General features: G+C 40.9%; 1 protein-coding gene across 1 annotated transcript; it reads right to left on the reverse strand.

Moving 5' to 3' along the window:
• Positions 1–592: 592 nt before the first annotated feature.
• kcnc4 (potassium voltage-gated channel, Shaw-related subfamily, member 4) lies at positions 593–26369 on the reverse strand. Its single transcript, XM_085260045.1, has 4 exons — positions 24987–26369; positions 7765–8701; positions 6935–7111; positions 593–2403 (listed from the first exon to the last, which is right to left on the reverse strand). Exons 1-4 carry the CDS (start codon positions 25599–25601, stop codon positions 2336–2338), a joined length of 1797 nt encoding a protein of 598 aa, XP_085116171.1. The 5' UTR covers positions 25602–26369; the 3' UTR covers positions 593–2335.
• Between the last annotated feature and the right edge of the window lie 966 nt (positions 26370–27335).

Genomic DNA, 27335 nt, shown 5'->3' on the forward strand with positions numbered 1-27335 from the left:
TCTCAGTCTAACCAGTCTCTCTCAGTCCTCAGAGCTTTTAGTAAAAGACGGTGTGTACCTTTTTTATGAATACATGCCTTCTTGTTTTACACTTACCCATGACAACTTGCCATCCTCCCTCCCTTTGTTGCCATAGTGCTTTGCATTGTATTGCCAAGCATCAGAATGTTTCCTGTGTGCAACGACAGTAATGACGATCATGCTGGGCTGAGGTGGATGCATGTGTGTCTGTGAGGATGTGTGTGATAGAAAGAGTGGCGCTTCTTGCATGTGGCACACAGAGAGAGTTGGAGACGGAGGCAGCCGAGCAGTAATTAGCGTTGCCTGTCATACCAAATCTCCATGGAGACGTGTTCTGTAAGTCATCTACACCTTTGGTACATAATCGTGGAAGCTCAGGAGAGCAGGAAGCACAGCTGTGACTGCCGTTACACCACTCTGAACAAGCACAGCATCAACCTGTATAGTCTGGTGTTCGCTCTATAAATAGCTATACAGTAGAGGTGCTGTGATGACACAAACTTTGCAACGTGCAGTGGGAAGAATATGTGGATGCAATGCAAGCTGTGAATGAAAATAACAACGCACGACGCTCAGTTTATCTTCAACATCTGTGAAGAAATTGATTTTATTTGATTTTCTGCATATAAATGCATGCCTACATGGTTAAACATCACACCCACACACTCAAACAGGCACGCATACATACACGCATGACATCTTACCGGGTTAAAAACCATCACGGTCACCTACACAGTGCATACTGGGGAAATGTTAAACCAGCCTACTGTGCTTGACCGTCATATTTGAGTACACGGAACAGGGAAAACAGGAAATGAGGCTTAAAAGGTGAATTATTAAAATAAGCTTTCATTGGTCAACAGCAATTTTAACGTTGCATCCACATGAACAGACAAGAAAAGAGCTTAATGACCTAGAGTATTGCACTGTGCTACATACATACAGCTGTGCTTATATATTACAAACATCTGCATCAGCATAGAAAGATTCTAATGAAGGTAAAATGAGCTTTCCCTTTGTTTATTTAACATAAGGCCACTATGGTAGACCATGAGGACTAGATTATAAGTCTTGAAAAAAGAAAAAGACTCCTGCTTCTCTTTTCCAAATATGTAACAGAGTTTTTACAATACAAGTAGAAGTGTTAACTTACCAATTGAATTACACTACTGCACACATTTAAACTCCATTACTCAACATGAGGCACAAGTGGAGATGATGATATTGTACTGTATGTATCTTTACCAACATGTACTGAAAGTCTTTTACCATCTAATCTAATTGAGTCTACATTTGGTCCTCACTCAACCAGTAATGATACATCAATTGTGTATAGCTAATGTAACAGACAGACAATACTGCTCCATTGATTTTCTTTTCTTTTGTTAAACTCTTATTGTACAAGGATTTACAAACAATGTGTTTCCTGGCCGGGTTCGTATCACATCTAGTCCCTGGCAAAGTATCTGCATGTTTCCATGTGGTTGGTTCTAAAAAGCAGCAGAACAGAGACCACATAATAAAATAAAATAAAAAACGTGGGTCTAATTTGTTGACATCGATCAATGACTTCAAGTTTCCATCTTGTCCTTTTTCACAGTAGGCGTTTTGCTGTACAAACCTACATTCACAAGCAGATTTTCTCACTCCTTATACAATGTAGGGGTTTTGCTGATGTGTGTTGACTCCCAAAATAGACACATGATAATAGAAAGTAACATGGTAACGAATGTAACAACACATAAAAAAGGATGTTTACAACAGACTCACAAAAGCCCCTGAAAACTTTCTTTAAGTTTTAGGTCTGTAAAATGTAATATTCACAATTACTTTTTTTTTTTTTAATCCAAGTTGACTAAGAGTGTCTTTTTTGAAAACCCAGATTATCGAGTGTGTGGCTTCAATTTGAATTATAGTGACCGAACGCCAGATTCAGATTCAACTGGTGCACGGAGGAATGTGATATCACACTTTCTCGACTTCAAATCAGGCAGAGAAGTGACCTTAACGTCACTTTGGAATAAATCTGTGATGCTTTTTTCAGAGCCTTGGAGTCAAGCTATGACATATCCACTAAATAAAATGCATATGAATGGTAGCCATTTTTTGGAGTATCATACAATGCTTGAGCATGCAGTACATGCAAAATGCTCTCTAACATGTAAGTAAGTGTACACGTGATAAATGTGCTATGCAACTTAAAACAAAAGTTCTCATCCTGAATTCAAAGAATCTCTTCAGCAGTTCATTCAGGAAGGGAAGTGTACGCCACTGAGGAAATCACGCTCTTTCTCCTTTTCATAGCCAATCAGCATCAGGTCAGAGTGGTGACCTCCGGCTGAGCATAGTTTCCCGTGGCCGCAAGGATGTCTTTACAGCTCTCTGTCAGGAAACACAAAGGACAGAATGACAATGAAATATAGTGACTTAGCATAAAAAACACTGAAACTGACCCAAGCGAGTGTGCTATAACCTAAGAACAACGGGGTCACCACCCTTCCCTCCATTATTAATTAATCCTAGGAAAGAAGAAGCCCTAAATGTGGATGCATATAATAATAATAAAACTAAACGTATTTCTTGACTATTAAAATCTTTATTTTCAACAACCAACAAATCAGTTAATATTTTAACTCTATTTCACAGACAAAAACAATACTTTTATTTGAACTTCACATGGGAGCCAGATGTTTCACTGTGACCATCCGTGTTGTTAATGGAAACCTATTAGTGGGAATCATATCTGAGGAATCACTTGGGAATATGGCGGCTCGCTTGAGCTTGGAAAACCTTCCTCTTCTCATCTGTATAGCTTCCTGCCACTTCCTCTTGCAGCACTTGAACTGTTTGCTATACTATTATGCACACAAACGGGTGGTTATCTCATCACAAATACACAAATACAATGTGCTTTTGAATCCCTGTGATGACCTTAGTCACTGCAAAAGCACTGTCTTTTTGTCCTGTTCCTGATAACCATCCAGGCATCTTCAAGCCTGCATCCATCTATCTATTCCTCTAATTACAGCCACACTGCCCTAGTGAAATATTAGATGTACCTTTATATCCTGTAACCCTGTAACTCACCAAAACCATCTCCCTTTGCCACATAGCTCTAAAAAGCGACTTTCAAATGTTGGCTAACAACTGAGTTTTTTTTCTTTTTAATTCTGCACTGAGCACTAAACACTGAGCACTTCTTGCAGATAATGTGCACTAAAATGTGTTGTGTACGTGTGATATAATCCACTGTAACAGACTGGGATATCATTATGTACATACTCACCAGATACCAGGCTAAGAATTGAATTACCCCCCCTCCTCTCTCTCACACACAGATTTGTATTAAGGTGTTCTGGCTTTTCTCAGCTTCCTATTGTTTTTGTCTCTGTGACCAGAATAGCGCTTATATGGTGATCTCATGAGCTGACCAGACAATTTTCCATTATTAGAAAGCTCAGTATGAAACCAAGGTCGGACAGTTTCACCCCATTTGTGTCATTTTCATTGTGTTTGTGAGGCTGTACATTTATATAGTGACAGATTACTTCGTCCCCTGAGTAAACCTGTCCACAAACATCACTTCTTCTCATTTAGGACAGATTTAATTGTGCATGCTTTTTTTATTATATTTTATTTTGTTCATATGACAACATGCCATTATAACTAGCACCAATTTACATCAACATCTTCAGGCAATGACAAGTTATTCAGGAACATTTCTGTATAATGAGCTGTTAAAAAAATACATGGGTGTACTCTCCTAGGAGAAAAGCTACCATAAGTGCTCCAGTTATGATAAACCCTGGTAGTGAAATAAACCTCCGCAAAGTGCAGGGTTTCAGCAAAACACCTTCAGCAATGTTGGACTGTTTGCACACAATTGTCAGGATGTTGACTGGATAGTGCTCAGGGTGTCAGGAATCAATCCACGGCTGCCAAATATAGAGCCTCTTCTCACAAGAGGCTTTTGGGTAGTTTGGAAAGCTCAGACATGAGATGCAGCGGTCATTCAAGCAGACAGAGATGGCAGGGTCACAGCAGAATTACAGCAACTTTGTCTCACCCTCACCCCCCATCTTCTGTTTAAGAATAATAGCGTTGCATACAAACGTGTAGCTTACACGGTTATGTGTGCTGATGTGATCTAGAAGTCAATAAATAAATAAATAAACAATTCAAGTCATGATTTTCATCTTGTGTCTTTAACTGTATCATTTTTTCCTCACATGCTAGGCTTGGTACCCTGCGAACACTTGTGCACTAATCCTAACCTGAGTACTAACTGTGCACACAGAGAGATTGATGATGCAATTAGAGCTCAATTGATTTTCTATTGATCTGAGTGGTAAATAATGGTTGAAACAGGATTTACTCCCTTACAGGTGAAAGACAGGTGTTTGAATTCAATTCAATTTTATTTATATAGCGCCAAATCACAGCAAAAGTCGCCTCAAGGTGCTTCATAGATACAGAGAAAAACCCAACAATCATATGACCCCCTATGAGAAAGCACTTTGGCAACAGTGGGAAGGAAAAACTCTCTTTTAACAGGAAGAAACCTCCGGCAGAACCAGGCTCAGGGAGGGGCGGGGCGATCTGCTGCAACCTGGTTTGAAGGGTCCTGCGAAACATTCGTTGTGCTGTTCATCTCTCTGTTCTTTTTGTTAGATCAACTATAAGCACAATTTATGATGATTATTGAAACTTTGCTACAAGTAACTACTAATGTTTTACATTTCTTAAACATTTGTGTTTTTGTGTGTCATTTTTTACAGGTATTCATATCTTGCCACACAATGCACACTCCATGTACTGTAGGTATGAAGTTTAGAATAGCTTATAAGCACCACTGAAAGCATCTCTGCATACTCAGAATCAGAAAAAAGACAAAACACTGTGTTCCTTTTAGCCTTGCTAGCAGCAGGAAACTGTGATGGCATTATCTGTCAATCACTCTGTCAATCAAACTCACACTTCAGGTAAGACAAAAACATTCATCCCACAACTATACAACATCTTTCCCAAAAAATTGGTAAAGATATTCATGTTCCCCTCAGGGCTAAATATTTTATAAAAGAAAAAAGAAAACATTGCTCCTCTTCTCATTTTTTTTCTCCTCAATCTGTGAATTATTCTTGTAGTACAAAACAAAAACATTAAATTCCCTTTAACTTTGTATTCTTCATGTATGTCATGGAACCTGGGCTGTTGCCTGAGCTTTGAATTTTTGTTTTGTACAGTCTTTGTTTAGCACATGTTTCCTACATGATTTCTTCAAGATTAGTTGTTCAATCCAGTCTTTCGGTTTCTTACTATTATTTTCGCTTTATTTTGCAATCTAGTTTCTGTTTGTCGGCATGGTTATAGTTTAACTTTAATTCCTGCCCCGTGTCCCCTCATATCTTGGTGTTAAGCCTCTCTATGTCAAGCGTTTCCCATTTGTTACTTATTTTGGTAGCTGTTGTGTTCTTGTCGTTGTGTTCTTGTTGTTGTGTTGTGTTCCTGCTTGACTTCCATTGTCTCATTATCTTTAAATAGCTTCAGCTGTGTTTAGTTCCCCACCTGTTTCCCCTTCCCTCGTTGCCTCTTGCATATTTAAACTCTTTGATCTTTAGTAATTATACTTACTATCATAGCTAATTTATAATATAAGGTGTAATTTTAACATATAAGGTCATAATTTTACATAAAATCAGGAGTTACGTATTGATGCAAAAAATTGGTATTGTTAAAATTTTAGCATGACGATGTTGAAAATAGTCAATTGTCTCCATATTTTAGAATAAACTGTGTAGAAAAATCTACATGCATGTACTCCATAAGTGAAGTTAAGGCTAAAGCCAGCAAGGGGTAATGCTAGTCATTGCAAAAGAAAGTGGAATTGTTTGTGAAAATGATCCTACTTTTCTTTTGATTTTTTTTACCCCAGTTAACATTTTTCCAACAACTTTACTTTGTCAGTTGATGCTTTAACATATCTTGAATATAGCAACAGTGTCATGGTCCTGGGCCATGTTGGCCCAGTATTCTTAGTTTTCTTGTATTTTTGTATTTTGTTCCTTAGGCCATGTTTCCTGAGTTGCCCTGTTGTGTTGTTCCCTAAGTGTTTTCCCTTCGTGGCCTTTACCCCCTGTGTGCCCCTCTGTGTATCTGTGAGCCCTCGTCTCTCCTTATGTTTTATTCCATGTTTCCCCTGCCCGTTATGTCTAAGTTCTCCCCGTGCTCTCTCTCCCCCCTGTGTGCCCTCTGTGTATTTATGAGCCCTCGTCTCCCTTTGTGGTTGTTCCATGTTTCCCCAGCCCGTTATGTCTGTGTTTTCCCCGTGCTCTCTCTCCTCCTGTCTGAACCTCTGTACTTCCTGTTTGACTGCCCGTCTCCCGTCAGTGTTATGTTCACCCCGCCCTGTCTCGTTATGGTTATCTGTGTCAGCTGTGCTCCCCGTGTGTTCCCACTTTCCTCGTTAACCCTCTGTGTATTTCTGTCTGCGTCTCCCTCTGTTCAGCGTCGCGTTCTCCCTCATTGCTGTGTGGATTCCCTGTGTCTCCCTACGAGTGTTAGTTTATTGATTCCCAGTTTAGTTGAGTTCTGTATTTCCTATGTTCTGCCTGTCAGCAATAAAGCTGCTTTTGAGTTCATCCCCGTGTTTGTGAATCTTGCGATTGGGTCCTCCTCCCGCCTGCCACACAGCCGATCCATGACAAACAGTGGTCCAATTTAGAGTAAAACAGACACTAAAGCGGGCTATGCTACCATAGAACTGGAAGTTATTTCTGTGTGAGTATGCAGTATCCCTCAGCTTGTCAGTCATATCCAACCCGCACTTATTTTTTCAAATCAACAAGGTAGTGACAGCCAAAATGCTAAACTTGGAGCTTCATATCTGGCTCAAATGCAGTATGTACGTACTCACCAGTTTGAACGCTGGGGTTCTCTGAGGTTAGGAGGAAGCAGGTGCCCTCTTTCTTATTCTTGTCTCGACCTCGGGAACACCGCAATGTCCACTTTTCGCTGGGGGACAGCGGCTGGGTCAAACTACAGCCTTCCTCATCTGAAAGGGCCACATTTGCATCCCCGTTCTGTTTGGAGTCTGGACAGGAAGACAAAAATACATGCCAACATAAATGGCAAAGTTGATACAGACCCGAGGGCCCACACAAAGGCAGACAGAGGTATATTGCACAAAACTGGTATTTTTCTGTGATGAAATCCAGTTTGAGGTAATTTAATCCCGGTATGATGCTGTCATTGTGACTAAGTGCAGTTCATCTGTCAAGCAAACTCTACAAAACCTACAAAGTACAAGACTTGAAACACGATAGCTCTTTGTACTACTACTACAGTGCAACATTGATACAGTGCAACTTAAGATTAAAAGGTCAGTTTTCATGGTTCACACATGATGCATAAGTTTGTCCTCCAACCTACTGCAAGTGAATGGATGGGGTTTTTTGGTGCTGCCAAGAACAATTTCAAGTAATAAAATAATCTCCATAGACTGAAACACTTTTTTTGCCCCCACTACTCTTAGTGAGGCCACAAAGAGAACATTTGGCAGGAAGCATCTCCAGTGAAACCATGTTACTGCTTAAGGTTAAATAGTGTGTGCTTCAAAAACAAAACTGCCCCAGAAAACCTGAGCACGTGAAACACCGTCACCTGCATGGTAGCCACAACAAATGGTTTGTGAGAAAACATGCCTCTGACATTTTAGAGAGTTTAAAAATTGTACTGTAGCCTCACCTGAGCGGTTCCTACTGATGTTCTCCTCAGGAGCCAGTGGACACGTGTCACTCTGAGTACTGTCTCTGTGCGAGTTTGTTTCTGACTTCCCAAACGAGGCTGAGTCAGTTGGAGCATCAGGGTTTGGGTTGTGCTTCTTCTTCTTTTTTGGCAGCTTCTGTTTTGCCATAGCCAGCGAGTAGTACATCCCAAAGTTATTGACGATGACGGGAACCGGCATAGCAATGGTCAGCACCCCAGCCAGTGCACAAAGTGCCCCTACCATCATGCCGAGCCACGTCTGTGGATACATGTCTCCATAGCCCAGTGTGGTCATAGTGACCACTGCCCACCAAAAGCTGATGGGGATATTCTTGAAGTGCGTGTGATTGCAGCCTGTGGGGTCATTAGGCTGGATTCCAATACGCTCAGCATAGTAAATCATGGTGGCAAAGATTAGCACACCTAGCGCCAAGAAGATAATAAGCAAGAGGAATTCATTGACACTAGCCCTCAACGTGTGACCCAGGACACGCAGGCCTACAAAGTGGCGCGTCAGCTTGAAAATCCGGAGGATTCGAACAAACCGGACCACACGGAGGAAGTTTAGCACATCATTGGCAGCTTTGGATGACAGACTTTTCAGAGCCAACTCCAGGTAGAATGGTAGAATGGCCACAAAGTCAATGATGTTGAGCGTGTTTCTGATGAAGACTACTTTGTCTGGGCAGGATATTATGCGCACCAGAAATTCAAACGTGAACCAGACTACACAGATGCCCTCCACGGTAAAGAGGACTGGGTTGGTCACTATTTCGTTCCTTGTGATGTTCTTTGTCATGTTGCCCTGTACAACATGCTCCGTCCAGTTTTGCACTTCATAGAAGGCATCGTGGGTCTCCAGGCAGAATGTGGTGATCGACACCAGGATGAAGAAGAGAGAGGCAAGTGCAACTCCCTGGAGGAGAAAGATAATGACTATTAATCAATACAATGTTATGTCAACCCACAATTAGTGAACAGCCAGTATAGGGTTTCTAAAGCTCAAACCACCATCTGCATGATGCGCCCATGCTAGAAACGAGTTTTCAATTAACACGATATATAATAAGACCTCTTTTATCTTCAAACTTCAAAGTTTAAAAAAAAGGATGTGCCAATCAACTCTCGTGTGTTGAAGGATTTTATTACTGGGGGAGGTAATGAGCGTCAGTTGACTGACAATAAGCAAACACTGTATTTATGTATCACTGGAAAACTTAACTCAGGCACAACAACTTAATGATTTAAGTTTGTTGTGACTGATCATTGCCTGTGAAGCGAGTTTCACATAGGAGGATAAAAATGAGCCCTCAGTATCCCCAACTATACTGACCGAATGCAAAAAACGCAGGTAAAAAAATAACAATATGACACATACAAACAACCAAATTATATCTGGAATCATTTCCAGAGGAACATTTGTCCAGTAGCTTGACTAATGCAGCAGCAAGATAGCTGTGAATTAATAAAGTTAACATTTATACTCAAACAATTTCCCAGGTTTAACAAACGCAATTTTTTAAACATGTCTCCATGTAAAATTTTGCCAAGTAAACTAAACCCAAATCCAAAACCTTCACAATCATCCACTAATCATCTGTGTAACTGAGATGAAAGCAAAGGTCCTAATGAGTTCTCGTATGGCTTGCTGGCATGCGCTTTCATAATTACTTACAAAGTGAATGTATTTTTTGAACCAAATGCAAGAACATGTTATGAATAGTTAAGCTCAAGAAATAAAAGCTCACAGTTAGTCATCCAGTCCAAGTGAAACCCTCCCTCAGAAACATCAGACTCATTATTCTACCACTTTGCCTCCTCAGGGCATGCTATTTACCTGTCAGGAAATAATGGTTCAGATTGTCTTCAACAGCTCTACTTAGTAGGTGGCATTTTCTTTATGCTTATTTGCTCTTTGTCTGTGGGAGAGCGAGGACAATGTTCTCAGAGAAAACAGACCAATTTAACACCAATTACTTTCCATGAACGTATAGACTGAACCATGCTGACAGAAGACGTGATTCTAATAACGCTGGCTGAGACGGGCACAAACAGCAGGGGGTGCTAATACAGTAACAACACCTGCAAAAATAATATGAACAGTCTTTAACATATCATTTTATTTATTTATTTTTTACAACACAAATCACTCTATGACTCACAAAGGAAACAGAAAGGGAAAAACAAGCAGAGTGTCCTGATGCAAAACTGAGAGGAGAGAATGCTGAACGCCTTACAGCCTCCGCACGTGTTTTAGAGCATGTGTTCTGCATGCAAGCCTTCCCTTGTATGAAAAATAGGGTCAAATAGCTTTTATGGTTGCTGACAGGCAAAATGAACAATGTGGCTCCACAGCATTCACCTGGTCCAGCACAATGGCTGTGCGCGTCTATGTTTGTGTTAACGCTGTGTGCTTACTCATACATGATATGTCTTTATTGTTTACTGATACCTGGGCAAATTGTAGTGCCTCTCCAGCCTTTCTAACCTTCCAGCTGGATAAATATGTAACTGGAACTTGCATGCACTTTGCCATTTTTTCTCCCTTGAGGGAATCTCACATATGAGTCAGCTAAATCTCATGAGGAAAAGAACAAATACTGCACTGAAGGGCTCAATGGGGACATTAATTCACAGTGGAATTAGACTAAAACAATAAGAAGTGGACATCTGATGGAGTTGGAGTAAACTTGATACTGCACACTTAAAAAAAACAAACCCTAAATAGATAAATCAACACGCATAACACATATTGTGGAGCTTGTAACCACTAAAACCTTTATATTTGTCCCTGGAGAACACTGAGGTGCTCACTGCTTTGATCCCCTGAGAAGATGACGACTGAGGCACAGGACTATTGGGAAGGAGGTAAAAGCAAAACTGTGCCCCGGGAGGATCTCCTGCTCTGCAGGCACGTTTTCCCCAAACATCATCAGCACTAACAGTGCTCATTATGTGAGAGTCACAGATCGCAAGAGACAAAAATGATGTTTAACAATTATTTTCTTTTAGTGACTGAAACTAAGGGGTGTAACCATGTCAACATAGACTCTAATAATAAAAGCTTTTAATTTCTAGAGGACATTAATTAAGCGCTAATTTATCTCCATTCATTGTATCTAGCTCACAGACATGCATACTCATATAAAATATATTTTCAATGTGTCGTCTCTTCAGTGCTTTCCTATTAGAAAGCTTTTGCAGACAAGGGCCAGATATGCAGCCGGCACCAAATAATTAAGCTTCTCTGAAGACCCGGCCACTTTTACAGCACCTCATTTTCCAGGCTCAATTAATAAAACATGGTGCCAGCATTTCATCAACCCCCTCTGGACTTCCCATTGTCCCAGTCCCTCTTCACGTGCTGTATGAGGGTCTCAAATGTTAACCCTGAAAGGTGGAGCTCCGTGTAAACACCAGACAAAACCTGTTATAGGACAACAGCGCAAGAACTGATTATAGATATATATGTGTCAAGATAAAAAGGCCTAATAATTTTTTATACCAACACCATAATTATATGATAAAGCTAAAAAATACCCCAATATCTATACATTTGCCGGAGCTAAAAGTAGCTTTTCAGATGCTGCTAGTTTGTTTGAATGTCTCATAAAAGGCTCTCACTAGTCATCTCTTTCCATCTGTCAGCAGTGAATTATATCAAGAGGATGTTGGAGTGGTGGTGTTTGTGGTAGCTCAACCAAATTTACCCCCTGGCTTCCCGCCTGAATACAAAGTTAGCTTTGCATAATGGAAAGGCAACAGAGCTGACTCCAGTTTCTTTAGTGGGGGGTAGAAAACTTGCACAAGATGTATGCTTTGTAATTACACATTTACACAAGCTGCTGTACAATAACTCTACCTAAATACAGCAGAATACCAAACTGAATAATATCCAATCGCTCTAACTTTAAGTAAACGAGAGTAACAGGGCTTCCAAACCATAAGCCCAAGTTGGACATTGTTATGTTAACTACTTGTTTTAGGCGTGGCAGCAGAGCTGCACACATTAGCCACATATTCATCTAATGACCTGTCAAGTCTGCTTATGCTCTGTAAACCCATTCAGTCCAGTCTGGTTCCAATCCACTCTTTCTTCACGCCCATCCATTTACCTTATCTCATTGCTCTCTATTCCCATCCATTCATCTTTTCTTCCCTCCTCTCATCTCCTCTTATTCAATCATGGGCATCCCTCTCTTCTCTTTCTTTTTCCAGGTACTATCTGGGGGCCGTAATCAGCTCAGGTGACACAACACCTGCCCCCATATTGAGCCTCCTCCTGCCATTAACTCCAACAACTTCCTCCTCCTACGTTAATTCCCTTCCCTTCATCCATCCATCCATCCTCAACATTCAATACTTTGTCATTTCACAAAAACCTTTAATCACACATTGTTAGTATAATTGAGTGAGAAGTAGAAGACCATTATTTGTAATGAGGAAAGAGGCTGCACTCTCCCAAGCAGCTGTGGAAGTCATAATGGAACAAACTACGCAGAATTTCCACCAGGTTGTACAGCAAGTGTCTAACTGACTAGAGACAGGCGTTGTGACAGCGAAAATTTAAAGATCCTTTCGAGATCTGTTGGAAGGATCTGCTTTGAATAATAGCTGCTGTCTGATGGTTTCATAAAAGTTCAATTACCTGGTCATAAATTCTTAAAACTACATCTACGTCTCTTCCCTCACTGAAAGACCCAGAATATATAATGTGCAAAGCTCTTCTCAAAATAAGAAGCAGACAGACTTAACTACATATTCATTACTTCCATGCTAATTAATATTTTGTGATATCTATCTATAGATATATATAGATTCTAGATGCTATTCTTTATTTAATGTGAGGGTAGAAAACACACATCACACATCAGCTACTGTATCAGGTCATTCCTGAGTTCTGAAATGTGTTCCTTTATGCACATTTTCATGCCGCACAGTGTTACCAAAGACATCTTCTACCCAGCAGTAGAATTTAAAATCTGTACGTGTCAAACTGCAGGTACAAACTAATCACCACAGTGAAACTCCATCATTAACACCAATCATCACGCTTTTAAGTGTGGAGGTAGTTTCATTTTGTGTGACTCTAAATTCACATTAAAACACAGAAATATTCAGATGACACAGAAGTGTTAATACATCTTGTTGGTGCCATTCCTGAACCTGTTGAAGAGGGGAAAAATTCTTCCTCCTTACTTATCATCACTTGCAACAGTGTTTTAAAATAAAATAATGTTTCATCATTAGTCAGATCCAAATGTTGGCTGCACACATCTACTGATAATCTATTTTTTCCAAGTGCCATTAATTATTCTGGTGAGTATAAATAAAGCTCGCTCTGGAACGGTTCGCAGCCGAGTGTGAAGCAGCGGGAATGAGGATCAGCACCTCCAAATCTGAGGCCATGGTTCTCAGCCGGAAAAGGGCGGAGTGCCCACTCCGGGTCGGGGACGAGTTCCTGCCCCAAGTGGAGGAGTTCAAGTATCTCGGGGTCTTGTTCGCGAGTGATGGGAGAAGGGAGCGGGAGATCGACAGACGGATTGGTGCGGAGGCTGCAGTGATGCGGACGCTGCACCGGTCCGTCGTGGTGGAGAGGGAGCTGAGTGTAGAGCCGCCACCCTCCAAAGGGTGGCTGGCCATCCGGGAGGGGCTCAGAGTAGAGCCGCTGCTCCTCCACATCGAAAGGAGCCAGCTGAGGTGGTTCGGGCATCTGACAAGGATGCCTCCTGGGCGCCTCCTGGGGTTGGTGTTCCGGGCATGTCCCACTGGGAGGAGGCCCTGGGGCAGACCCAGGACACGCTGGAGAGATTATATCTCTCGGCTGGCCTGGGAACACCTTGGTGTTCCCCCAGATAAGCTGGAGGAGGTGGCTGGGGAGAGGGAGTTCTGGACTTCTCTGCTTAGGCTGCTGCCCCCGCGACCCGGCCCCGGATAAAGCGGATGAAGATGGATGTATGGAGTATGAATAAACATTTTTCTTACAGCTGAGGAAATGGTTGGACTTTTGGCTTTGAAAAAAAAACCTAACCAAACAGAAAGTGCTCCTGTGGTATAACAACAGATCAGCAGTCACTTTGAGTCCTGTGGTTGTTCAGGAGCTTGTGATGAGCTTAAAAGGGTCTGACAGCAGTCAGTTTATTCAAATGCCAAACAGTTTATCCCACAACTAAACAGAGCTGGGTACTGCAGCCAGAATCATCTCTACAGGGAAGAATCTCAGGGGGCCTGACACACGCAGTGACAGCTACTCTTCTCATAAAATAGTCAGTGTAAAGAGTGCAATCACATGACACAGCCTGACTTTACAGCTCTGTGCATGTGCATCATGGCCCATTCACCTGGGGTTAAAGTGAAGTCTACGATGTGATATTTCTGTTATTTCTATACATCCATGTAGGTGACTGTTTATCTCAGTCAGTAAAGCTTCCAGTATTTAAATGTATGTGTATAGTTTATTTAAGAGCTGACATAACATCACGTTTGTAGTCCAGCAACACATACTCAACGCAACACAGTCACCTTGTTGGAGTGATTGCCATAAGGACTCTTTACAGCCAAAGCACTGTGAGGCCAAGCGAGCTGTATGCCAGAGCTTTTTATTTTTCAGCTTCTATAATCTTGCTGGGGTTGAAAGCTGAGATCGAGACAATATTTAAGTAGCTTAATAGTTATTTGTAAATTTTGAATCTTTCCCAGTTATTTCTGGCCTGTCTGAAATACTTCCATTACCTGCTTCTTGTTTTGCCATAATGGGGATAAATTACATCTATTCGTGGTACTTTTGCTCAATTTTAAACATATTTGTGCTTAAGTGCTTCTGTGTGATTCTGCCTGTTTCTGCCATTTGTATGAGCAGAAATGCTGCAATTTCTGATGACTTTTGCTGACATTTCACCTCTGACACTGTCCTTATACCACTGTTCAGATCAGGGATGTAACTGGTAATGACTGTAATCTGATGACAGCTGAGCTGCTGCCGTCTGCTGATCAAGGCCATACGATCTTACTCAAAGCTCCAATGGCTAGTGACAGTTAGAGCCTCTTCAACCAACTGCAAGAATAAACGGACACTTCAGTTGTTATTGATATATTAATGTATCGATAACATCTATAGTGATATATTGTATTTGTAATAACTGGGTATACTTATATAAAGTAAACTTCTGATGCCACATATTACTATTTTCATACATGCAACTTTTACTTTATAGTCAAAACTTGTAGGAAAAAAGTAAGAATCTAAAAGTGTGACTTTATGTTGCTACATTAATTCAGTTTGAGGTTTTTTGTTTATTAATCTGCAGCCATACCCTCGTATGGTCAAGAGCTCTGGCTAACAACCGAGAGGAGACTGCAGATACAAGCTTTCTCCAAAGTTTGTCTGAGCTCAGCTTTAGAGATCAGATGAGACGTTGAGTCATTTGGGAGAGACTCAGAGCAGAGCCACTACTATTCCACATCAAAAGGAGCCAACTGAGGTGGTTCAGGCATCTTATTAGGATGTTTGCTGGACGAGGTGTTCCAGACATGTCTTACTGTGTTGAGGTCCCAAGACACACTCGAGAGATGATGTGCCTCTGTTGGCCTGGGGTTGCCTTGGTGTTTCCCCACATGAGCTACATGAGGTGGCTAGGGAAAGGAAGGTCTTGGCTTCTCTGCTTATGCTGCTGTCCAACCCAGCCATGGATGGATGGATGGGATGTTTTTTGATATCTTTGTCTCCTGCTAAGATCGCTTGACATCATTTGAGACATTTATTTTATTTTTTATTATTTTAAGGTGCTTTATTCATTTTAACTAAACAAGCCAAAAAACATTGAATACTATATCATCGCTTTGTATAGTTGATGCAGAACAGTGATTTGTAAAGACACATGCAGCAGGGACAGAGAACGTCACATTCATTAGGAGACATATTTTGAATCAAATGGAGACCTTCTGTCTTTGGCTCGTGCTTTGGGTTGCCACTTGATCAACAGTTTGTTTCTAGGCTGATATATACAATAGATATTTATTATCTCTATTTATTTTTTTTACAACAAAGTGTGGTAGATCTGAGAACTGCAGAGCTGATAATGATTTGTGGATTGACCACTCATTCATTTAATGATATGGGGAAAATATTAAGTAGTCGACAGCAACGGAGTAGAGAGACACATTTGAGGTTATTTAATACATAACCCGATATCAACAATCTAAACGTGGGGCAAAGAGGATGCGAGGATGCCCAAACCTGGATTGGATGGAGTCGACGTTTAAATGGAAGTTAATTTGTTTTGTGTTTTTTTTATGTGGTTCTCTTTTTACACCTGAGTGTAAAACAACTACCACTGACACGGGTATATATGCATGCATATCATCTTTTCAGCCACCTTTCTCATAAGTGACATTTGTTGACTTTTGTAAACTTTAGACAACCAAAATGCCAAATTATGGGAGAGGGGACAAGAGGATAAAAATGTTGTTCAGTCCAATATAAAGCGAGACACCTGGTCACCCTTTTAATACTGCAGGTGCCAAAAAGACAATCCAAGGTCACTATGCGTGAGCGTCCAGACAGAGCAGAGGTCCCCAGAGGGGACAGCAGCCAGGTCCCAGCTGGGAAAAGCAGAACAAGGAGCCATAACATGACACACAACAGGCAGCAGGCTGTGCATAAGTGCACAGCAGCTGGAGAATCCTATCACAAGCATCACCTCCAGCTGTTGAACAGTACACTCTGTTACTAATATGGACAGGCTATATGCAGAAACCAAAACAATGAGCCTTCTGAACAATCAGCAGCTCCAAAGGCAATGACAGCAGCTACTACCGAGATTTTCTTAGAATTCATGTCACACTTGTTCACGTCTGCAAGCCGGGACGTGAATGAATTAATCTCCACTCCTCTCCCGGCTATCTGGAAAGGAGTGGTTCATTACCAGATATTTATAATTTATAGATTCATGGAACCAGAAATATTTGACAAGCTGGTAGCGAGCATGCATAAAATGAGACAAAATTTTTAAGGAGATCTAAGGGGCAGTTCTAACATTTATTTCCAAATCAATTAAAAGGGGCATTACGTCACCTTCAGTTTTAACTACCATTCATTTCTGATCAGGGTGTGTTAGCAGGGACACAACATAAGATTAGTGACACGGTGCCTCCTCCACAAAACAGAATATACTTAATAAGGAGGTGGAGAGATCTGCATGGACAAAATCAACCAGTGTTGTAACATCTAGCAACAAGTCACAAACAGCCAGCACAGCACCTACTCTGTGAACACTCGAAACATGTGGATAGCATCAGTTGTCTCAATACAAATCTCAACCTCTGGAATTGCACATCTGATGCCAAATACTCCACCAAACGCCTTCCTTCTATTTACAACCACCGACACTCTCCAGCCAGCTGAAGTATATGGGATGTGGTTGAAAGCTCTGGCACTGACCTTTGAGCAAAGACAATCCTGTTGCAGTATCTTAAAATATTGACTGAAGTAATTCCTAACAGCTGAAATTAAAAAAAGAAAAAAGACTGCACATATGTTTGATGTCGGGATTTCAAAAAAATAGTGCAAAGTCAAGCCTTTCAAATGTCAGAATGCATGAAAATAATCAATCAAATCCTTTCAAGTGTCCTCTAATAGCAGCCAGTGAAAAGGAGCCTTTGGCAGATGTATGAAATGTGCAGATGCATTAAGTTAAACGTATTATATCAATGCGGCATTCAAATAGCTTAAAAAAAAAAAATCTGCATCAATAAATGAAATAAAAAATAAAGAAACATGATATTTTCAGTAATGCATATTTATTTATTTTTTTGTCTGCAAAACAAAGTCTGCAACTATGTGCAGGCATCCCAGACACTGAACTGTTTTCAGCAAACAGCTGAGAACTGAGCAGAGTAAACAACCAGTATAATCACACAGGATTATATCTCTTTCACTGAGACCGGTGGCTGTTAGAAAGTCTCCTTAACAAGGCTGTGCTGCTTTGATGATGTGCGAAAAATCAAATCCTGTGTTCAGTTCACAGAGCAGCCAGGAGAGAGGTGTTGGCATTGTGAAAGCTGATCCCAGAAAGGTTAGTGTTTCACTCAGAACACACTTTAATTATTTGTCAGCTGTGCATCGAACTCTGGATGTTTTTCATAACCAGTAATGTGCAAAGCTGTGATCATCAAGCTGTGATGTGATCGATAGTTAGTTCAATATCAATATAGTTTCAATGAATTTATATAGCATAAAAACACAAAAACAGTCTCCTCATGGGGGCTTTAAAAAAAACTGAGTCATGGTATGTAATCTAGTTTAATGTCACTCATTAAAAATATATATCTATATGTATATCTGAGACAAAATTCAATCAGTCAAACAGGAAACTCAAAATGCAGCAGACTTCAAGAATCCCACATCAGTCTGTCGCTTGGTTTACTGATATTAATTGATTTTTGCCTCTCTGTGGGAGAAAAATGCAATGCTCTTTTCTGTGGGAAAGACAGCTTTAATTGTTCACCACAGATTAAAAATGTGTAGCCCATTACCACAGCCGTAATTAATTATAGTCAACAAGCCTGGAACTAATGAAATATTGCATTATGGAAGAAAGCGCTAGTCTAAACTTAATGCTGATGTCAAGTCTAACTGTCACATGTCACAAAAAGGATTGCAAAGAGATGTTTCCTCAGAGCCTCTTTATAGATGATATAGAGACTCTCTGGATATAAAATCCTATTATGAAGCCTCCAGCTGAGCTTTTTTTTAGTTATCTTAGATTTTTTTGCAATCAGACATCACAAGCCAGCGACCGACTGACAGTTAAACTGAGGGACATGATGTCTGTGAAGGTTCTCAGTCATCCAGGTCATCGTAGTCAAAGGAGCTTGCAAAGAAAAGCGTCTGGACTTCTTTAAGTTACTTGAAGACGTTTCACCTCTCATCCGAGAAGCTTCTTCAGTTCTAAGGTCAAATGGTGGAGAGTCCCAGATATAAACCTAGTGAGAGTAACCCCCCACAGAGGGACAAAAGGACCCCCTGATGATCCTCTAATCGCCTGAGCCAAGGTGTGAAACTGGGTGTGGGTCCCAATCAGCCAGAGTTTCGGGTGAGTTCATTGTGAAACCTGGCCCCACCTGGCCCCCCACGTCTTCAAGTAACTTAAAGAAGTCCAGACGCTTTTCTTTGCAAGCTCCTTTGAGAGACATGATGCAAGTTCATAGGCAAAGAACTGTGTCAGTGACACAGGAACACAAACCCTTTCATTGTCTACCTGCACACTGATTGGGGACCACAGAAAAATAAATTCCAAAATGTAAGACTTTAAGCTATGAAGTCATCGGGATGGTTTCAATGCTAAAAGAAATGAGAAAAAAATGCAGGTTTAAGGCACTTTAATGTTGACCTCACTTTTCAAACCCAGAGGCTACATCCATATTTTATAAAGTCTATGCTTTGCCCTCTGTTGGTTGATTTATGCAGCCAAGTGGGCAGCAGCACATTTAGACCCATATTTTTTCATCAGCAGAGACAACTCACCTCCCAATGGACTGTGGAGAAGATCAGCAATCTTTAATACAGATACAGACAATGATGAAATAATATAATATCAACACGACCTATTTTCTGTACTTTCACCAAAAACAACAAAAACAACAACAGAAATGTGTTATTTATTAGAGGTTGTTGAAAGTATTTAAACCTATTTGTTTAATTCCACTTTAAACTGATAGACTGAACAATTTAGGACGAGCTTGTGGCTAAATGACGGCCCAAACATAGCCTGTATACAGTGGGTAAAATAAGTATTGAAAACATCACCAAATTTCTAAGTTAATATATTTCTAAAGGTGCCACTGACATGAAAATCTCACAAACTATCTAGTCCACACATACAAAGAAATGAATCCATAGATGCCCATAGTTTATGTGTAATAATGAGAAATGATACAGGGAAAAAGTATTGAACATGCCTACTGAAACGTATTTAATACTTTGTCACAAGCCTTTGCTGGTGATGACAGCTTCCTGTATGGAGGAACTAGTCACATGCATTTCTCAGGTACGATTTTGGTCCATTCTTAGAATCCCTTTGGTGAGAATTTCATGTCAATGGCACCTTTAGATGTATTTAATTATAAAATTGGTGATGTGTTTAATAGTTATTGTATTATAGTATGTATAAAAGATGGACATAGCCACCATGAAACCCCATAATGATTTGTGCATTCTGATTTTAGCCTCTGTTGTTGTTAGGATTTTTTGTTTGGGGCTTCTTCTTTTTTTAAAGAGAACATGACCATTTTTAGATTCAAGGATGGAACTGATCAGCTAATGCCCGTACCATAGCCAGTATAAAACATGGATGTGGCTTCAGAAAAATTAAGCCAATGCAGAAGTGCTGCAAGTTATATTCTATATGAAGACCAACAGATGATGATAGCTGTGATTACAAAAAGATTTCTGGTCCTATATAACTGTATGGGACAACAGTTTTCCATCGTAACATCTGTAAAGATTTTCCTGCTAATGTTTTTGGGCTCAGCCACTCATTTTCAGTTACACTGACTGAAATCTACTTTAAAAATCGAATTTAAAATCAAGGGGTCATCTGTGTGCCTCATCCACTAATGCCCTTTCAACCACAAGATCTTAAGGAGCATGCAGTTTCACAGTCAGACCTGCCTCTCCTCGCCGCATCCAATTATTTGCAACAAACCTAGCACATTCTGGAGTCATAGTTTGAATGGTGACCGACTTGTATCGGACTGTGAAAAGTGTGGCACAACCCATAAATGGGGACAGTTTGACCTTTGACCCTCAACACAATCAATTTTTTTTTTTTCCCCCCCCAAACAGAGAACTTTGTCCATGCTAGCCATTATAAAGAATGCATGTTTAACACACTGGCTTCACTTTTTAGGACAAGTTCATCACATACATTCGATGTAACCAACAGATCAACAGTTCAATAGTGCAGAAAAAATATATCTGCAATTTTATGTACATATGAATAAGTATTAGCTACTTTCAGCTGCTCCCTTGTTACTACTTGTTACCACAGTAGTTCCACACGTTTGATCTGGCAGTTTTACACCTTTCCTGATGCAACCGCAAAGATGATTTGTGTCTTCAGCTGGAATAGAAGCAGTGACCTTTCATTCGCCAAGCGAATGTGTAATCCACCACGCTATGGAGCCACTTTAATGTGAGTGTAAACACTCTGAAAATTAGACCTGAGAGTAAACACGTAGCAAAGCTGCTACGCTCAATGGGGCAGCCCTATAAGATCACGTGGTGTCTTTGATGGCGCTAACATAAAGAGCCAACATACAGGTGGCTACTTTTCTTCAGTAAATTGAGTTGAAAACAGAAGCTGAGAAGAACCTGAGGAGAAATTCTTTCTTGGTCTAACATAAACTGGAGATGCATAAAATGTATAGTAGCGCATTCTTCTGGGCTCTATTAAATGTTCCCAGGGGACTGCACTCTGTGAACTCGCAGTATAATGGCCTCATGTGCTCGCTTTAAAAGAGCTGCATCTCCAGTCTTGGTTGATCCCAAAGAGGATGTGGCTTACATGATGGACAGATTAACTTCCCTCCAGCTTTTAGGAATCACATTACCTGAGATGAGCTTAGAGGCTCTCTGAAATAAAAAGGCCATAAAGGTAATGTGAGTCCCTCAAAATGCAGCCCCACATCCTTTCAGAAAGCATGCTCTCAGAATGCACACAGAGTAAACATACATATATGAAGTGGCTGGAATGGAAATGGATAAAGAGGATCTTATCCATTTCCATTATCTGCCTCCCTTCTGCAATATTTCAGAAAGCTTCACATGTAGATCTTTCACAAAACTTCACAAATCCTAATTGATTAATTTACAAATATTCAGCGGTGAGAGACAGACGTGATTAACTGGCAGGCACAGCACGGGTCATCTTCAGACGACACCGACGCAGTGGCAGCTGTGACTCAGAGATGTGGGCTCCTCAACAGCGACAGCCTGCGAATGCCACCTGGACGAGAAGCTAAAATAAACACTATTTGTAGTGTCGCTGGCGTGCAGCGGGAACATTATTCTTCGGCAATGCTGTGAGAGTGTTTGAACAGACTATTCAACTGCACAAACAGACAAATAGAAATTAGAGTTAGCATGAGCCCCTCTCCTTCCTGAGCTAAATGTATTTTTCTTTCTGCCCGATGAAAGCTCCTGGCCTTTTGCCGAAAAAACTCTTGCAAATGATACTCGATACTTGCTTTCATGTTTACTTCAATAAGCATCCTGCTTTTGTTGCTGAGCCATTAGCTATAGCATGCTTTCAAAATGTTTACAGCAGGATGATACCCCCCGTGGAAAGATGGGAACCTTTTTTTTTTATAAACCAAATCTGATAAATAACTGAGATCTCTGTTTTTTGGGGTTGTTTTTTTTTATATATCATGCAGATCTTTGCATAAAACCTTACTCACATGTCACTTAGCATTGGCAAAAGCACAAGTTTCTTAAAAAAAATTTTAACAAATGATTAGCTTTTTTTTTTAGCCTTTTAGCTTTTTTTATAGCACTAGTGTAAGTACAGCAGATGTCCATCTACTGATTAATACGGTGTGATTTACGGTACACGGGTCTATGCTTCTGCAGCCTTTTAAACACTCATCTTTCTGAGCACCTTTTGAGTGCAAACCTTGAATAGGATGTGTGGGAACACTTCACCGGCTCTGTATTCCTGTCATGAAACAGCATTTTTGTTATTTTCAGTATTTTGCCACAATTTCGTAACGTATATTTAGGGGAGAAAAAAAAACGTTATTCACATGATTGAAAGAGATGTTTAGCCTCTCAGAGAAAATTCAGGTATTGAAATGCATTTTAGAAAAAAAATGAATTTCTTGTACAGATCAATACATAAATATGTAATGTTTTATAGCTATCAACAGCACAACAAATGTGTGGAGAGCACAGTAAAAGGTTTGGATCCTGAAGAGCTCAGGTCCTTAAAAAATCCACAGTACTTAGCATCGCTTTTTCAGAGTGAGGCATCATGAAGCTTTTTGTGTGTTGTTTTTTAAAACGTAAAATGTTTAACTCATGGATTTTCATATGCTCTGCAGCTTTGACTGATGTAGAGATCTTACTTTTTAACAGATCCCTGCACTTCCTAACTTCCAAATACTGCAGTCTGTTTCAATTTCTTTTTGTTTCTTCATATGATATCAAACAGAGACAGACCTCGAGGTCTAACTGACCATTATTATGTACACTTTGCTTTGACTGCCTGCACTGCCTTTTTTGCCTTCAGAATCGCTTTAATTCTTTGTGGCATAGATTTAAACAAGGTTCTGGAAACATTGCTCAGAGGTTTTGGTCCATATTGACATGACAGCTTCACACAGCTGCTCCACATTTGTCTGCTGCACATCCATGATGTGAATTTCCTGTTCTACCACAACTCAAAGGTGCACTGTTGGATTGAGATCTGGTGACTGCGGGGGTCATTTGAGTACAGTGAATTTATTGCCATGTTCAAGAAACCAGTTTGAGATGATCTGAGCTTTGCGACATGGTGTGTTATCTTTGCTCGAAGCAGCCATCAGACGATGGGTACACTGTGGACATCACGAGAAGCAGCCTAAACTCATGATACAAGGCAGGAGAGATCCGTGCTTTCATGTTGTTTATGCCAAATTTGGAACCTAGCATCTAAATGTCACAGTATAGATTAAGGCTTGCTAGATTGGGCAACATTTATTCTGTTTTATATTCACCAATGTTAGTGATCCTGTGTGAACTGTAGCCTTAGTTTCTTGTTCATAGCTAACAGGAGTAGCACCCGGTGTGGTCTTCTGCTGATGTAGCCTACCTGCCTTCAGGTTTGATGAGTCTTGCATTCAGATACGCTTTTCTGCTTACTTTGGTTGTAAGGAGTGCTTATTTGAGTTACTGTTGCCTTCCTATCAGCTTGAAGTAATCTGACTATTCTCCTTTGACTTCTGACAACAACTCAGAGAAGTGACTGGATAGACTGTCTTTTTCATGTCATTCTCTGTAAATCATAAAAATGGTTGTGTAGGAAAAGCAGGTCATCTTGACCATGTTTTCATGCTTAAATGCACTGAGTTGCTGTGAAATAGCTGAATAGTGTATATGTCTAAAATCTTAGTTGATGTCTGTCTTGGACTAAAGCAAAAACACTACAGCATTCTCATATATAACTGTCTCAAAAGACCTAAAAGGCATACCAAAGGACTCCCCCACCCTCAGTGACGTTCTGAAAGATATATTTTCATTTGCTTTTTGCAGCTTTGGATGTTTGCTTTTTTGTTAAATGTGTGATCATTTTAACTCAGTGGGGTTCAAACAGTTTCTTAAATGAACTCACGACTACACAGACTCCTGCACTGTATGGTGTAAAAACTGCAGTGTAAGATAATAAGAAATGCTTCTTAAAAGTATAAGCAGCTGTCAAATAAAGAGTGTTTGAATGATGGGCTAAAAAGATTTTTTCTTTGTGTATTGTAGTAGATGTATAGAGTAGCAAAACAGAGAAAACATGTACTGAAGAACAATGCTAGAGCAGATGTTACATGCTGAATTTGGCTGCAAGACTTTGCTCCAAGCCAGATGGGATTGGCTCCAGCTGCTCTACCAGCCTGAATTGGAGAAGTGGAAGACAACGGATGGATGTACTATAAAGCCTGACTTCATAGCACAGAAAACTCTCCAAGGTCAGACTCTTAGCACACTTTTTGAAACAAAAGAGAGCTTTCTACATACTTTTGTCAATTTATTATTTCAATCTATTCAAAACTTGTCAAACAAAAAGAATATTAATCTCTAAACTATCATTTATAATTCATTTGTAATTGTTTAAGACTAGTGGTTGCATAATGTTCCTTTTGATCCTGATGTTCAACTAAAAAACTATATTTTTAACAGTCAGTGAAACTAATGTAAAGATATAAACTTTGGCCTGAAAGCTGTCATGTCCTAAAAACAGACAGACAAGGCGCAGACTGGATAAATACAGACAGCTACAGCCACGTTACAGTTTACAGATCTGTAGCTGCATCAGTAGCTGCTGCAGCCTGACTGGCTGACATCTGTTGATTTGGACAACATGTGCGCCTTTTTTCCTAGTTGGAATGACACAGCGGGCTTTTGCGGACGCACTCTGACATGTGGCCGTTAAAGGGCCGCCTGCTGAACTCACCCTGGCTGCTCTAGATGAATACGGGTCGTCAAACAGCGCCCAGATCTTTGGCTGCCAAACTTCGCGGCAGCCTCTCGACCTGTCGGGGACGTCTTCGATGCCGAACCTCCTCGGCATCTCTCTCTCGTCGTCGGTGTCTTCTGGGTCGGGCGGTTCAAATATCTCCAGGGCCTCCTCCGCGTCCCGGTGCTGCCGGTAGGTCATCCAGCAGCATGGCTCCACGTCAGTCTCGTCTATACCCCAAAACGCCAGCTCTTCCTCGAATAGAGGCCCGCAGACGTCAGCCGGGCAGTGCAGCTTGCCTGTCCGGTAATAGTTGAGCACGTACGCAAAGATGCCGGGGTGTCTGTCGAAGAAGAACTCGGTGGCACTCGGGGACGCAATGTCTGAGTCGGAGCTGACCTGCGACTCCGAGTCTGCTAGCCATGCCAGGCGCGTCCCCGGCAGGGTCCTGAGGGTGCTCTTGTAGGTCTCGTGTCGAGTGCCGCCTACGTTAATAATAATTTTATCCGAGTCTTCCCCTCTGGCCATGTCTTCCTTCAGACATGATTTAGACGGAGGTTTGTTGCCTGACTTGCGTCCTCGGTAAGACGAAACACAAACCGAGCTTATCATTTAGAAGCAGTGGGAGCAGACCTACTGGCTGTTCGCCCCTGGTTCAAACTGTTGTCCGCTGGAAAAAAAAAATCAGAAAATTAAAGCAAAGTGAGCCTTCATTTCACACCCATGTGGCTCGTTTATTGCTGATTGTTAAGGTGCATAGTAATGGTAAAGCGCGATGAAAACCACCTGTAACCAAACTCAGTCTGGAGGCTGAAAAAAGCAAAACGCGGGTGGTGGAACTCGATCGGTGTTTGTAAACGTTTTAGTCGAATAGATTGGACAAGGTGTTTTGAGTTGTTGCCTCCAGATGTTATACTTAATTCCTGTCCACGGGCGCAAAGATGTTGGACTTATTTCCCGTCCACGAAGACATATTATTGCCAGGGAAAAAAAGAATATTGGCTTTTACGCATGGTATTTCCTATAGGAGAAAACGCTAAGTCAGAAAACATGTGACGATCATCTCCCCCTTTCTAAAAAAACCAAAAAAATATCCAAATTCTGCAGCGCCAAAATCAAATCCACAACTAATATTGGCAACTTTTCTCGCCCCTGCTCGTGATTTGGAAGTCAGAGATTGATCCACTGGTCCAGTCCATCTAATCATGCAGTGAAAAATTTGACAGATTTTTCCTCCTCAGATTTGGTCGTCCCGCGTGCCAGATGTGGGGTTGTTTTCCAGCTGAGATCTGTTGCTTCTCCACAAGTACCCTATATCTTCCCCTAGCGACACAGCCCGGTTGGATGGTGCGCTCAACTGCCTCAGCAGTTTAACCCTTTGTCTGCCGAAGCCTGGCGCACTATTGAACCACTCCCTCTAATTAGATCGAGAGGATGGACTGGTGGTGAGGTGTGCATCTTTGTGTTTGTGCGTGTGCGTGAGAATGAAACTCGGTTTAATTAAGCCCGTTTACGCTTTGCAGCCTTTATTGTACATATTCAGCTCTGAGTCACCATGGGGACTACTGACCTCTGATTTGTCACCAGCACCTGTAATTGTGTAGCGTCACATTAAGGAAGCGTGCCAAGGGTATAAAACGCAAACAGCCGTGGGGGAGAATAAATAAACTACTGTGTACTGTAACGCAGAATACCTTTATTTCATGGCATTACTGCATGCATGCTGGTAGGAGTTTATATTATAGTCACACAAGATAACCAACTTAAATTGAGTTAATAAGATTGATCACATACCCACCAATATCCAGAAGGTTTAGGTGGGATTTTTATCAGGAGTAGCCTCAAGGTGGTGATGATTCAGATTCTTTTTATTTTTCGGTTGTTATTGTTACAGTGTACAGAGTGCTCCAACAGGTAGCGCTTATGGCCAGTGGTTTTAGTAAACTAACGTCCTGATTTCGCCACCTAGAGGATCATTCAGTGAACAACATGTTTAAATGAGTTGCTTAGTTTTCAGTGAGTGTGATTTGTGTGCAGACCCTTTGACATAAAAGTACTAATATTACACAGAGCTGACAACACTTGCAGTATACAATAAAGTCTGTTTACTGTTTACAGCTAAAGGCAGTTAGCACAGCTCTATGAGGGAAATATTTGTATAAATCTCTTCAGAGAGAGCTGCAGAAATTTGTAAAAGTCTGGGGGGGAATATTAAAACTGAAAATATGAGCAAATCTGGAGGTGCTAGAAAGATGTAAACTTGCTATATCTCTGCAGTCTGCAGCTACCAAAGTGTGATAAACCGGCTGTGCTTGTTGCATTTTGGGTAATGCAGGCAAGAAAAGC

The sequence above is a fragment of the Mchenga conophoros genome, linkage group LG20 (assembly GCF_057382185.1).
Source record: "Mchenga conophoros isolate Kocher_MC1m ecotype Shallow Benthic linkage group LG20, M_conophoros_male_GT1.1, whole genome shotgun sequence".
Classification (NCBI taxonomy): domain Eukaryota; kingdom Metazoa; phylum Chordata; class Actinopteri; order Cichliformes; family Cichlidae; genus Mchenga; species Mchenga conophoros.

Excerpts from the sequence above, each read along its gene's own strand:
- kcnc4 (XM_085260045.1), bottom strand. The coding sequence starts at position 25,601 with ATGATAAGCTCGGTTTGTGTTTCGTCTTACCGAGGACGCAAGTCAGGC. Across the intron at positions 7,112-7,764 it reads CATCAGTAGGAACCGCTCAG|ACTCCAAACAGAACGGGGAT; the intron begins GTGAGGCTACAG and ends CTTCCTGTCCAG. Across the intron at positions 2,404-6,934 it reads GAACCCCAGCGTTCAAACTG|AGAGCTGTAAAGACATCCTT; the intron begins GTGAGTACGTAC and ends GTTTCCTGACAG.